Source organism: Natrix helvetica, assembly GCF_964273705.1.
Source record: "Natrix helvetica genome assembly, chromosome: 1".
Lineage (NCBI taxonomy): Eukaryota > Metazoa > Chordata > Lepidosauria > Squamata > Natricidae > Natrix > Natrix helvetica.
In genome coordinates, this window is record NC_138548.1 from 128,430,702 (window position 1) to 128,444,585 (window position 13,884).

Consider the following 13,884-nt stretch of genomic DNA (forward strand, 5'->3'; position numbering starts at 1 on the left):
GGAGATGAGTTGGTTGCTACAGCTCATGAGATTCCTTTTTTTCTTTACTTGGCAACCTATCCAAATATTTAACAATTGAAGAAGCTAAAACGAAATCATGTGGATGTGAACTGAGCAGGGCTTCTGTGTTCTCTGGAAAATAAGAATTCTCTGGGGCTGACTCTTATATATATTAGATATGTAACCTATGAACACCACCCTCCGTATGTTTGTTGTCATCAGCATCTCTTGCCTATTAGCAACCTCTTTGAAGAGCACTGTTCTAATTTGACATGTGATAGTTCACGTTGTTCATTTTCATGGTTAACAACAGAGTCTCATCTGTTTCTGGTTTTATTTAGTTGGTTGATATGTAAGTTCATGGGTTCTAAGGCAGCGTGTTAGGGTTTTCTTGTAAGGAAAGCACCAGAGGTGGATTATTTTCTCAGAAAAAAAAAGCTTTGGACTACCCATATTTACCTGCAATTGTAGTGGCTTCAATCTAGGAAACAACTTGTAAGAACCTGATAAAAGGAGACTGCCCTTCCCTCTTCTCTGGTGCAACTAAGGAATTTTGATTGAGTGTTGACTAGGGATGGCAGAACTATGAAGAATTGAGCTCAGTCATCTGTCAGCAGAAAAAAAAAGTACAATTGATCCAATGAAATACAGCATATTTTATCTCCATTACTTTGAAGTGAAAGTTCAACATAGCCAAGGCAAGCCAGTTTAGCCTGATACTCGGGCAGATAATCCTACAGCTTCCATTGCTTTGCCTCAATATATTTCTGGTCTTTCATTAATTATATCATGCTTTTGGCCATGAGATGAGACATCATGCTTAATAGTAAAATCTAAGTTAATCAAAACAGTATAACACAGACGCAGAATCAGAACCTGAATCTCATTACCCTTCAAATGGATTAAGAATACTTAAGATCTCATCCTTAATTATGATCCTATTTCTGTCATGAATCAGACCTCAGAATTTACTAACCTGCATCAATATTTTACTCATTTTCTCAAAAAAGGGCCCTTGGCCCACTAGAAAGAATTCTAATTCTATTTTCCAGCTAGTTTCCTGCATTGAGAAGAAGTGAGACTCTTCCCACTATGACCAACACATAGATGTGCACATAGATGTGCACATATGACCAATACATAGATGTGCAACACGCAGATGCTCCGTTTAGTTTCTCCAAAATTCCTGTATGGAATTCTATATCACCTAGAGAGACTAAGCAGGTGCAATACTAATAGACTGCCTTTAAAAAATAAATACCAGAATTCCAAAAATAATAATTGTATTAAAACAATTATTAGTGAATGCTGTTGTAGAAGGATCTGTCCCGGGGTACCTATTTATACTTTATATGTTTCCAATGTATATTTTGCTTGTTGATTTTCTAAGGTGGTTCACTATTCAAAATGATGTTGTAATAAAGGCACATCTGTTTGAAATCAATCATTGCCAAAGATTGCTCAGTAGCTGCCTGTGTATTTACAGAAATAAGTAACCATGGATGAATTACAAGGACAGCGAAGAAGTCCTGGAGGGAAATCTGTTGCTTTGGTCCTAGATGAAATTAAATACTGGGTTGTATGTGGGGTTTTGGGGGGAAATTTTTTATTGTTTTAATTAAACAAAAACACACACAAAAAAAGAATATTTCTTCATTACATCTTGTAGAAAGCATGTCGATTGGTTACAAATAAATTTCATGCGTTACTACCACAATTAGTTTTATACACCCTTCATATTTTTGATTTACATTTTAAATCGAAAATCTTTATGTATTTTGCCATCAATGTACCATCATTCTTATTTAGCTATATATTTAAATATGCTTTTATCTGGAATCATTTGTATTTAAAGACACAACCACCTAATGGCATTCATTAGCTATTCCTATAAACCTCCAATAATTACCCTTTTATAGCATATTCCCTCCCCCCCCAACTCACTATTTAAGGCTTATATCTGATTGCTTTTACCAATGCCAACACATGTAAATATCATTAAACATTATCCATTAACATTTCCTTATTATTATTGTAGTTATCTAACGAGAAAAGATTTTTTTTTAACCATTTATATCACATCTCCTCTCCTCCGACCCAAGAAAAATTACATCTTTATAATAAAATCTAAACAAAAGTTTGTTAGTAAAGTTTATGAGTACCCAAGAGAAATTACATCTTTATAACAAAATCTAAGCAAAAATGTATTAGTGAAATTGATAAATCTTTTTCCCAGGTCTCGATTTAAAGTTTATATCCAAATTGTTTTAACTAATTAAGATGATTATTATTATTATTATTATTATTATTATTATTATTATTATTATTATTATTATTATTATTATTATTATCATCATCATCATAATGAGTTATTAATTAACAAATAAACATTTTAAAGAAAACATTCTAAAAGTGTCTACAAAATCCTACTTATTAATCACCAAAGGTTTGGATTATCAACCTTCATTATCAGCCTGTGTCTTTCCAATAATAATACAATCTTATCTCTTTAGCCAGTTGTTGCATCAATTCTCTTATGAACTTCTTTATAAAGTTTTTAAAAACTTCTCTCCGCGGAACTTCCGGTTCCGGCGGCTACGGCGACGGGCAAGGACTTTGCCCACTCCCGCTCTTCGGTGGGCTTCCCCCGTCTTCGGGGGGGCACAGGACGCCCCGAAGAGGCGCCCTGCCGAAGGAGCGGCTCGCGGAAGGCTCTGGCACCGGCGGCGGCTGGTGGGGGCTTTTCCGCTTTGCTCCAGGCACCGGGGAGCAGTTTTGGAGGACGCGCCTGCGTCTCGCCCCATGCCGATCGGAGAATGCAAAACTGAAGGAAGCAGCGGCGGTGTGGTGAGATGCTTCCTCTCTTCATCCCCTTACTTTTGAATTGATAGACTTTTCAGTAATTTTAAAAGTTAACCTTTCGGATTTACTCTTTGAGGAGCGGCTAGAGGGGAGGGGGATTCCCCCCCCCCTTGGACAAGCGGCTTGTTAAAATTCTCCTCTCGCCCCCTGGGGAAGGAGGAGGGGGGAGAGCCAACTAACGATGCCTCACCCCAGTAAAAGTGCTTTTCATGGGACTTAGATCCAGAACTTATTGATGACCTGAGAACTTTTTGAACTTTTAAATTTTTTTCTATGCCTCTGAGCCCAAAGCTGGCAGGGCAAGATGGCACACTTCCGTTGTCTTTATGAACTGTGAAACCTGACTCCACCTTTAAAATTCAGGCTTCCGGTCTTTGTCTCCGAGTCACCCAGAGGAATCTCTTGTGGATTGTTATTTCCTGAACTCTTTGGAGAAAAAACTTTCATCTATTGCTAGAGTGACTAAAGAAACTCCCACCTGTTTGGATCCTCTGCCTTCTGGACTCGCCTGCCTGCTCTACTTCTCCAGCTGCCCAGTTCCTACACTGACTGATCTCTTTGTTTTATAAACCATGTCTCCAAAAAGACCACCTCCTGGAAAACCTGGCTTTGCCACTTCTGCTCCAACATCTGCAACATCCAGTCCAGCCACACAGTCAAAGATAACAGAACTGATGCAACCTAAGACTACAGAGATAGACCTTCAACAAATGCTTCAACAAATTCTACAGGGCCAGGAGGAAATCAAGAAACAGCTAAGGGAAATGAAAGATAAAATTAAAGAGAATCAAGTTCAAATTTATAAGAACTCACAGAGACTGGACCTTGTGGAGGGTGGGGTGGCGGAGGCGAGAGGGGGGGTAGAGGCTTTACAGAAGGGGAACAAAGAACTTGATATCCAACAAATGAAAACAGAGTTTGAGAGAATGTCCTTTTATCTTAGATTTCAAAATGTAATAGAAGCAGATGGGGAAAACATAAGGGACATTATGACTAATATTCTAGCTGAATACATACACAAAGATAAACAGCAGATGGAATGGGAGATAGATCTGGTCTATAGAGTGAATTCAGCATATGCCAGAACACACAATGTACCCAGGGAGGTTCATATTAAATTCCTTAGGAAAAGCACAAGAGATGAAATTCTGGGTGTACAAAGGGGGCAAACACTGACATACCACGACAGGGAGATAAACATTCTGAAGCAGATTCCCAAAAAAATTAGGGAGAAAAGGAAAAACTATTCGCAATTGGCGAATAAATTATACCAGAAGGGGGTGTGGTTTAGATGGTTGATGCCTGAAGGTATGCTGATATTCTGGGAGGAGACAAGAATCAGAATCAACACACCCATAGAGGCACAGGCCTTTATGGAAAAAAATAAAGCGAACCTAGAAAAAACAGAAGATACCACAATGGTCGCACAGGACACGGGAGGGGCCGGAGCTCTGCCAGCGGGGGGTGAAGGGGCAACACCAAGAAAGCTCAGATCACAAAAATGAATAAGAAAACCACAATGTTATAAACAGACGGAAAGTAATAATGAAATTATATCTAGACTATATATCATAACTATATAAACTGACTGAAAATTATTTTCTCTAGAATTAATATGCTGATTTTTTATGATTATGTATTAATGTTTGATATTTAGATGTAACCTATGAGTTTGGAGGGAGGGGGCGTCTGCCACACTTGCAACTGCCAAAATTTGTAACCATTCCACTTACCCTTTTCCTTATAAATGTTTTAAAAAACCAATAAAACTTTTTGAAAAAAAAAAAAACCTTCTCTCCGCACTTTTTTGCTTGAAAGATCTCTCATATAGTTGCCCTTGAACTGGTATTAAAATTAACATGTCTTTGATTATCTGATGTCTTTCTAAAGCTGTTTCTCTTTTTAATTCCATCATCAAATCCATATCTTGGCATGAGGGGTAGAGCTCCAGATCATCAAGTATATAATAATAACCAGGTTCATTTTTCCATGTTCCCTTCTTTCCACTTTCACTCATAGGTGCTCCATTATTAGGTTCATTTGTTATCTTATCTTTATCTTCTATGTCTTCACTCTCTTCTTTAATTTTTGAGGCTCCAGTCCCTTCATCTTTTATTGTGCCAGACAATAGTCTATCCAACTTCTTATCAAATCTCTCAAATCCTTCCAATATATTTAGAATTCCATCTAAAAAATCCTGGTAACTTAGGGTTTCTTCATCTGTATATAAATACATATTTCCCAGAAGAGAAGAAAAAGTTTAAAATCCACTGCCACTCTCGCTTTCAATGTTTCTTTTATATATAAAAATATTTTTGTTTTGGATTTGCTTAAACATAAGATTCTTTTAATTTTTTCAAAAAAAGTGAGGGTTCTATCTTTTCTTTTCTTTTCCTTCCCTTGTCCAAAATATTCCACAAAGACACCTGCAAGGGAACACTCCGTGTCCTTGAGCTCTTACAGATAAGCTGCAAACCCTCTAGTTACGTTAACAGAATCATAGAAAATAGAGCAAAGGATACATTGTTTCAAAAAAAGACCAAGTTCTGGCTTCCGAATGGCAGATTCAACTTTCTCTTATTCATATCAGTCTTAAGGAAAGCAAAAAATCTCTAAGTGTCTTTAATAAAATTTAATAAATAGTAAGAGGAAGGATTATTAAAGTAAAAAATTTTTTTAGATCAACCAAAAAATAAAGTAGCAAAGAATAGGAGAAAAAAAATCAATTCATTCACTTAAAAGGAGAAACGGGAAACGTTCCAATCACTTCAATCCACAAAACGTTGTTACATAGAAAAAGAAACAACCTTTCTAAGGCAGTCCAATAAAGATAAATTTCACTGCTTTATTCTTTTGCTTAAAGGACTAATTCATTTTTAAAACAAATTTCTTTGGGTAATCATTCTCAAAGAAAAAATCTCACCAGCTGGACTCACTTTCACTGCCTTCTTTCTGGAGCCATCTCCAACTTTGTCAGCCTGGGGGCTGTTGGTTTATCGCCGGCTTGGAGAACTTCCCTTGGGTCGATCAGGGACTTTGCGGTGTCCCTGAGACCAGCAAGAATTTGTCTCCCTGTCACCGTCTCTTCAGGATGGTTTAAGTCTATATGGACCGTGCAGCAGGTAAAAGAATAAACGGCGGTCTCGGACTATCGAGACCGCATGCTGTGTCATCGTGATGTCTGGCTCTCTTCTGGGTTGTATGTGTTGAAGTTACTAGAGGACCATGATATGTCATCTTCTCTGATCTCTTCCCCAGTTAGCCAAATGCAACTAACTCCAATAGTGGTGACAAGGGGAAAGGATAGCAACCGCTTAATTATAAAATTGGATTTACTCATAGTACTAAGTATGTTATGTTCAGTCTTTTAAATGTGAATACAGGTAGTTCTTGATTTAAAACGATTCATTTAGTGATCGTTCAAAGTTACAATATCACTGTAAAAAGTGACTTGACTATTTTTCAGACTTACAACTGTTGCAGGATCCCCATGGTCACATGATCAAAATTCAGATGGTTGGCAACTAACTCACATTTATGACAGTTGCAGTATTCCCGGGATCATGTGATCACCTTTTGCAAACTTCTGACAAGCAAAATCAATGGGGAAGCCAGATTCACTTAACCGTGTAACTAACTTAACAACTGCCATGATTCACTTAATAATTCTGGCAAGGAAGGTCATAAAATGGGGCAAAACTCACTTAACAAATGTGTTGCTTGGCAACATAAATTTGGGGCTCAGTTGTGGTTCTAAGTCCTGTATATAATTTAGTTGAACGATAATTAAATTTGCTGGCTAAATTTTTACAATTTTTACAATGCTTCTGTCCTGTGAAGCTTAGGGAAGACACATTCACCAACCTCTAGAGCAGTGCCCCCACCCACCTCTGGCCAAATACTCAGCCATAAACAAGCTGAATCCTTTTTTCTGGTTTGATGAACGTAGGAGGTCCTATCTACAAAGAGCATCTTATTTTTGCATCCATGCTGCTTGTCCTCACTTTGCAACTCCCCAGTGCACATGCGCACACTACAGGCGCGACCCCCCATTTTTTGCATGCTTTTTTCGCCCTCCCCAGGCTCCAGAGGCTTTATAGGAGCCTGGGGAGGGCGAAAACAGCCTCCCCCGCCCCCCTGGAAGCCCTCCGGAGGGTTTAGGGACCTTCAGGAGGTTTCCCTGAAGCCCCCGGAGCAGTCAAAATGACCCTCCGAGCAAACAGGAAGTGACTTCCGGTTTGCTCGGAAGGTCATTTTGAGTGCTCCAAAGGCTTCAGGGACCTTCAGGACGCTTCCCTGAAGCCTCCGGAGCAGTCAAAATGAATCTCTGAGCAAACCGGAAGTCCGTTCCCGAACTTCCGGTTTGCCCGTAGGGCTGGTTTTTTGCACTCCGGAGACTTCAGGGAAGCTCATGAAGCCTCCGGAGGGCCTCCGGGGGGGAGGCTCTTTCCGCCCTCCCCAGGCTCCTATAAAGCCTCTGGAGCCTGGGGAGGGTGAAAAATGGCTTTAAAAAAGGGTGAACTCACATGCCCTGACAAATGACTCCGCGTGCCACCTGTGTCACGCGTGCCATAGGTTCGCCATCACTGCTCTATAGACTTTACCTAGTGTAAGAAGAATAACTATGCATTAATTATTTTAAAAGAAAATAGTTTTTGGGGGGGGTGTTGTTTTTTTTAAAACAAAACTCCTTCCACAATATTTCAGTAATTAATAAACTAAACTAATTTAATAAACTAGTTTTCCAGGTTTGTGGGAGCAGGAACAGAGAAAAAAAGGCCTGGAGGATTCTTCACTCACCTCTGTTTTATATAACATGAGCTTATTCTGGGACTTACCCTGTTATTTCTGTTTTTGAAATTGTAGCTACTCGATCAATGATTTATCTGTTGCACCATAATGAATGTGGTTTGGAAGCTGCATGTGGCCCAGCCCTATTTTATACAATTAGCGTTGGCTTCTCATTGGCTTATTTTGTGGCTTTTGTTGCAACTGATTAGCGCCCATTTTCTTTTCAACAAAGAGGGAAGTGATGTTGCGAGCAATCCCAGCCTTTCGAAACATTAGTTAGTCCCTCTCATCTTTCTGCCTGGACCTAAGTTCTGGATAGGATCTCTTCTGACCTCTTAATTTGCCTAGAAGCTGTTGTTCCCATCAGCTGATATCTGCCTGACTATTTCTCGTGGTGTGTGTATGTGTGCGTGCACGTATGTTAGAGGGAGTTTCAGGAAGGGTAGGGCTTCATTTCCACTGGAAGTAACAACAAGGGAGCTATTTACAATTAGGATGCTGCCCTGTGAGACCCAGGGACCAAAGCCGTTGCATCAGAGGCTCTATTTGTCACAAACATGATGCCTGCTGTACGCCAGGCTTATGTTGCTGCTTAATCAAATACTCTGCTTGTATTATTACTGTGAACTTGTTCGGACGGATTTTTGGTATCAAAGAAAAGGATTGTTTTGGATGGAGTTTTCAGAAAGATGGGTACCTTGGCTTCAAACTGGCTTAGGAAAACCCTATCTCTGCCTAAGGTAAGTCTTAGTTTAAGGCCAGATACGGGGAGGAGGGGGGGAGCAAGGAGATGCCAAATTGCATTCTGTACTACTCTCTGAGGGTAAGTGGGAAATAATATTGACTATCTACCAACAGGAATATGCATTCCTCTTTGGTCCTCGGTTGGAAGGATAACATTTTTGGATCAGAGTTTAGGATTTTAGGATCATTATAGGAAATGTGGGGAAGATTGCCCGGTCTATTGATCTGATTATAGATAGGTATGTTCATAAATTTTTTGGCTTGGTTAGATCTTGTGGGTTCATAATGTATGTTGATTGCAATCTATGCAGACTGGTTTTGGAAAAAGGCTAACCAAGGTTTGTGTGTTGTTATTTAGCCAGTATGTTTTTAAAATCAGATCCCCTTCTACAGGGTGTGGAAAAGGTAGTTAATGTCTATGCATTAATACAAGCCAGGTAATATTGTTTCATTGGAGAAAGAACTTTATTTTCTATTTGTAAAGCACTAACTTTGGCAGAAAAAAAAATGTAAATGTGCATTTTGCATGTATGTGATAATATTTCACATCCATGTCTACGCATGTTCATTTAAAGAATTTGTGCATCCATCTGTACATGTATGAAAAAAGCTATTCATAACATATATAAAAGAGAGTGCTTAACTTTGTATTAGAAAGTGAAAGAAGGTGCATAGTATCACTCTGAGCCATCTGCATTACATTAACTTTAAATTAAAATGCTTCCAAAATTTTCATTGAATTCTAAAATTCTGTAATGCAGTACTTTCATCTTGTTCTAAAATAGACCAGATATATGAAGTATTGTTTATTCTGATCACTTTTGCGAGCTTTTGTCTATTTGTAAAAGACAACAGTTTTAATATTTTAGAATTGTAAACTGCCCAGAATTACCTAGTAAAGATGGGTGGCCCTAGAATAAAATAGTAAAATAAAATAATCTTCACCTTAGCTCACTGTCCTCTTATGAACCATCAGATATACTGGAAGTGCACAGAGGAACATTGGTAAAACAAGAAAAGATGGGCCTGATAATATTGGCAGTATTGGATTCTCTAGGTTTGGTGAGGCCATTCTCCAAATGCAATAGTTCAAGAGTTTTAATAATATTTTTTACTTTTCCAAAAAGTAGAATGTGTAATCCTGCTGCTTTATATATGTTTGATTCTCATTCTATGCTTCAAAGCTCTGGGATAGGGTCATTCTTGAAATGAATATGCATAGCTTTTGCAATATTGCTAAAAACACATTATGTAGCAAATAACAATCCAGTCTGGGGTTCCCAAGGAGAAGAGCATAAAAACCTGTATTTGATATCAACACAATTTGGTGTCCTTCCTGATTCACACAACATGCCAGAGTAGGTGAAAATAATAGGGTTGGGTAGTTTGCAGTTCGTGTTATGGGAGGCAGTCTTTTATCTTAGCAAGGCCATCAAGTGAAGCTAGAGCAAGACAATCTATTAGATTGGGCATAGTCTCCCAACTTTTGAGTTTCATCTCCATAATTCCCAAGATCATGTTGTTGAAATTGCCTGGCAACATGTGTGAATCTGATTGATGCATATTTTTGTCCTTTATGAGCAGGTGAAGATGGAAATGGGAATAGAAATGTTTTTTTTTTCTGGACGGCCTCCTGCTTCTGTCCTCATTCTTAGCTGCTTGCTAAATCCAAAAAAAAATCAGGCTGAATGGGATGGCCTCCTGTGACCCTTGCAAACTAGGATGCTAAATTGCAGCACGTGTCCCTGTGAATGTTGCCCACTCTTGAGTGAAGCCAACATCTAGATTGTTTCCTTGGGAACAGCTGTGTAAACATCCCAGTTGGGTGTGGTTAACTCAGCTTTAGAATTTTAATGTGAAATGGACCCAGCCCATGAAATAATTTTGTTTTGTGTGCATCACTAGAGGTTTTTAAGAAGAAGTGGAACAGCCATTTGTCCAGAATGGTATGGTGTCCTGCTTCACTAGGAGGTTGGACTAGAAGATCCCTAAGGTTTCTTCCAATTCTGTTATTCTGTTGGAATGGGACAAACTCATCCATATCTCTCTAATGAAAAAGTAATATCTTGGTGTAAGAAAAATAGGATAGGTACCTAACCATCAATTGTATTTGGGAATCCATTATGGGAATTAATTTTGGTTTATCACAACTATAAAGGTTCAGGAAGAATAAACCCATTTGAAACTCTAAAAGGTATAGATTGATAGTTTTAAAAGTATGAATCACTGGATAAAGTTAATGATATTTTTAATTTATTGTATTTTCTATATATCATGCTCCTTTGTCTTCGCTGCTTTATATGATTACTTATAATTCAGCTAGTATATGAAAGCAAATGATTGGTTTTAATGATATAAATTAACCCCACATATGTATACACCCTCATACACCCTCATGTATTTCTTTAATTCGAACCCCCACTTAGTCTTCCTGCTGGGGTTATAAAGTTACTGAATAAAATAAGCACACAAGGTATTTGGGGAGTGGGGAAAAATGGGAACAATGTATAAATAGAAACTTCCTGCTCCAGCAATTTAGACATTTCCTCCTGATATTTTGTTCTGGGAAAGTTTTGGATAAGGCAAAGCAGAGTACAGTTCTAGGGACATGAAGAGATCTTGTTATGTATTATAATGCATTCTACTGGTGCTTAGTAAGATCATGTTTCTCCAGGAGAGATCTAAAGGATTCTGTGAAATTGCCTTCTCTGAATCTGCAGTACTTCCTGGTTTATTCTAGAATTAAATCTAGAAGCCAGATTTCATTCAATCCTCCTCCCCCACTTCTAATCTCTAAATGCTACCGGAGGTTGAATTCTTCAGAGGAACGCTAACTGTAAAGGGGAGCTTTGTTCAGTGTAGTTTAAGATTGCAACTTATAAAGTTCCCAAGTCTTTTAAAAAACTGGATTTATCTCCATTCCTTGTTCACAAATGTTGCTAAGAGATTATGCTACTATCAGCTAGCATAGTTTCCTTTTTCATGTCTACATTTTCCCTCCACTTTTCTAGGGACACTGGCAGAAAAGATCTGTAATTAAGTATGAGCATCTTATTGAAACAACCCCTCCCCCCAATATATTTAATACCTTCTATTCGAATTGTGATACAGATGGGAATATCAAATTGGGACTTGCTCTGGATTTTATTTTCTCTACTTCTCTGATTTTTCTCCTGTGTTATCTTTGATGAGCATCTTCAATATGTTATGAAATGCAACACTATGCAATTGTGCAACTCCAGAGAAATGAGAAAACAGCACTTTAAAAATAAATTCTCCAACCAGGGAATATGGGATGTTTTTCAAAGTGGAGATTTATAGTACTTTTTATGAGCCACCTCAAATTCACAACCCCTCCTATCCCAACACACATCAGATGTTATCTTTGCTATTCATATGGGGTTTTGAAAATCAGCAGAGGCTCGATTTCTTCAGTTTTTCTGCTAATTGTGTTAATCTGTGATGGAAAAAATATGACATTTTCCCTCTTTATCTCCCTCTCAATCTTTCTACCTTAGGTATTTTCAAGATCCCCTCAAATTATGCAGGCACAACGTAAACCTTCAAGGTAAACCTCAAGAGTTGACAAGATTTTTGTACAAAGTATCTTATCTATGGAGCTCCAACCACTGTGCTATTAGTACCATTTATGTTTCAACCCTGTTGTAAATTGATGTGGAAAACAAAAGTAAGAAAGACCAGATTAGACTGTGAAGCTGCACTCTCTTCCCACAATGGTCAACCAAATGTCTCCAGGAAACCCACAGGAGGACATGAACATTATAGCACCAACAGTTCTAATTCCAGCAATTACTATTCTGTACTATTCACTACTTTCAACTCTGGAGGAAGATGATGTGTTGTAGAACCCGAAAGTTTTGTCCTCCATGAATTTTATACTTACACAGAACCATTAGTATAGATCTGTGTTTCTCAACCTCAGCAACTTTGAGATGTGTGGACTTCAGCTCCCACAATTGTTGAATGAATAATTCTGGTGGGGGAAACTTGGGAGCTGAAATCCACATCTTAAACTGGCTGAGGTTCAGGAACATGGATGTAGATGTTATTCTACTTCATGGAGAGTCTCTAATTCAGCAACATTTGTCTCACAATAGTTTTATAAGTGCTAGTAGACTATTTGTTGCGTTTAGTTCTTTGCTACCCATTTGTACAAATGGCTTAATTTTGATGTATTCATGTTAGATTTGTATTCTGATTTACCATCAGGAATTCAAGGCAATATACTCTGCACACCCTCCTCATTTTCCCTTGTCGCCTTCTCCTCATCCTATAATGCCTTAGGACTTCTTGAAATGATTATCCCTTCTGCGGTGATCTCTGGGAATCCCTTGGTTTCATATCCTATTTAATCCCAGCCATACTTCTTTATGGAAAAGTGATCTATATTTACCAGCATTTCAATTAAAAATGGAAGCTACAAATATCATCTTGCAGAAAAGTGTAATTTTGAAAGGAGTATCCTGTTTCCCCAATTCAGATTCAAAAACGTACTTACAAGGAAATTTAATTAAACGTTTTCCTGGAAAAAAAAATGTTGAGAACAGAATCTGAGACGCCAACTTGTTAACACTCCAAGAACACACTTTAGAATTGACAACACAATAAAGTAAAAAAGTGCTTGCTGATGTGTACCCAGGCAAATCCTTCACAACTTAACATCTTATATCTCAACTGTTGATTATTCAGTTGTTTTTCTTTGGCCTAGGAACTTGAGCCTAAACCAGGCCATGGAAGACACTTGTGAACTAGACCTGGTATATGTCACAGAACGGATAATTGCTGTCAACTTTGCAAGTTTGTCAGAAGAACAAATCTTCTGCAGCAACCTGAAGGAGGTGGCTCAAATGCTTAAATCCAAGCATGGGGACAGTTACTTGGTAAGAACTTTGGAAGGCTGTGACTCAATTTCATAACTTGCTTTAAAAAACTTTCCAAGAAGGGAATGTTTTCTGGAATTCTGTCTTGGTGGTTCACTCCAAAAAGAGTTGTACTGTAATATCTTATGGATACTGACCGGAATTTTTCCAGAACTTATTTTTTCTCTAATTATCGTTCTTGCATGAATTGTTATTTTGTGATATGGCATTCCTTTGCCAATTCATCCATTCACCTTTATTATCAATTCTGAAAACTATGTTTTATTATGAGGTAACTCTAACAGGGCCAAGATCCTAAAAACAAAACAAAATCATTGTCTGCTATAGTTTCTTTTCAGTTTTCATTTCAATGAGCTGCATGCAATATAATTAGACTGCTTGGTGATGTCAGTAATGAAAAACTTAAAAACCCATATTTGAAGTTTTTGAAAATTTGGAAGGACAAAATTTTGTGTGTAGGTATTTCACTGACCTGAAACTATGTATTTTTGTTGTTTGGGTGTTTTCCACCATTCTGTACAAAGCCCAAGGTATACCTCACAAGCTGAATCTTCTAATCTTGTATAATTTCTCTTCTCTCTCTTAG

The 13,884-nt window shown here is 38.0% G+C and overlaps 1 protein-coding gene across 10 annotated transcripts in view; it reads left to right on the forward strand.

Annotated features, from left to right (window-relative positions):
• The window catches only part of TNS1 (tensin 1), a 401,394-nt gene that overhangs the window by 270,986 nt on the left and 116,524 nt on the right, over positions 1 to 13,884 (forward strand). For all 10 annotated transcript variants that reach the window (XM_081935971.1, XM_081935975.1, XM_081935973.1 and 7 more), the window contains 2 exons: positions 11,916 to 11,965; positions 13,127 to 13,298. In XM_081935971.1, the coding sequence (XP_081792097.1) occupies positions 11,916 to 11,965; positions 13,127 to 13,298 (222 nt within the window). The remainder of the gene's footprint in view (positions 1 to 11,915; positions 11,966 to 13,126; positions 13,299 to 13,884) is intronic.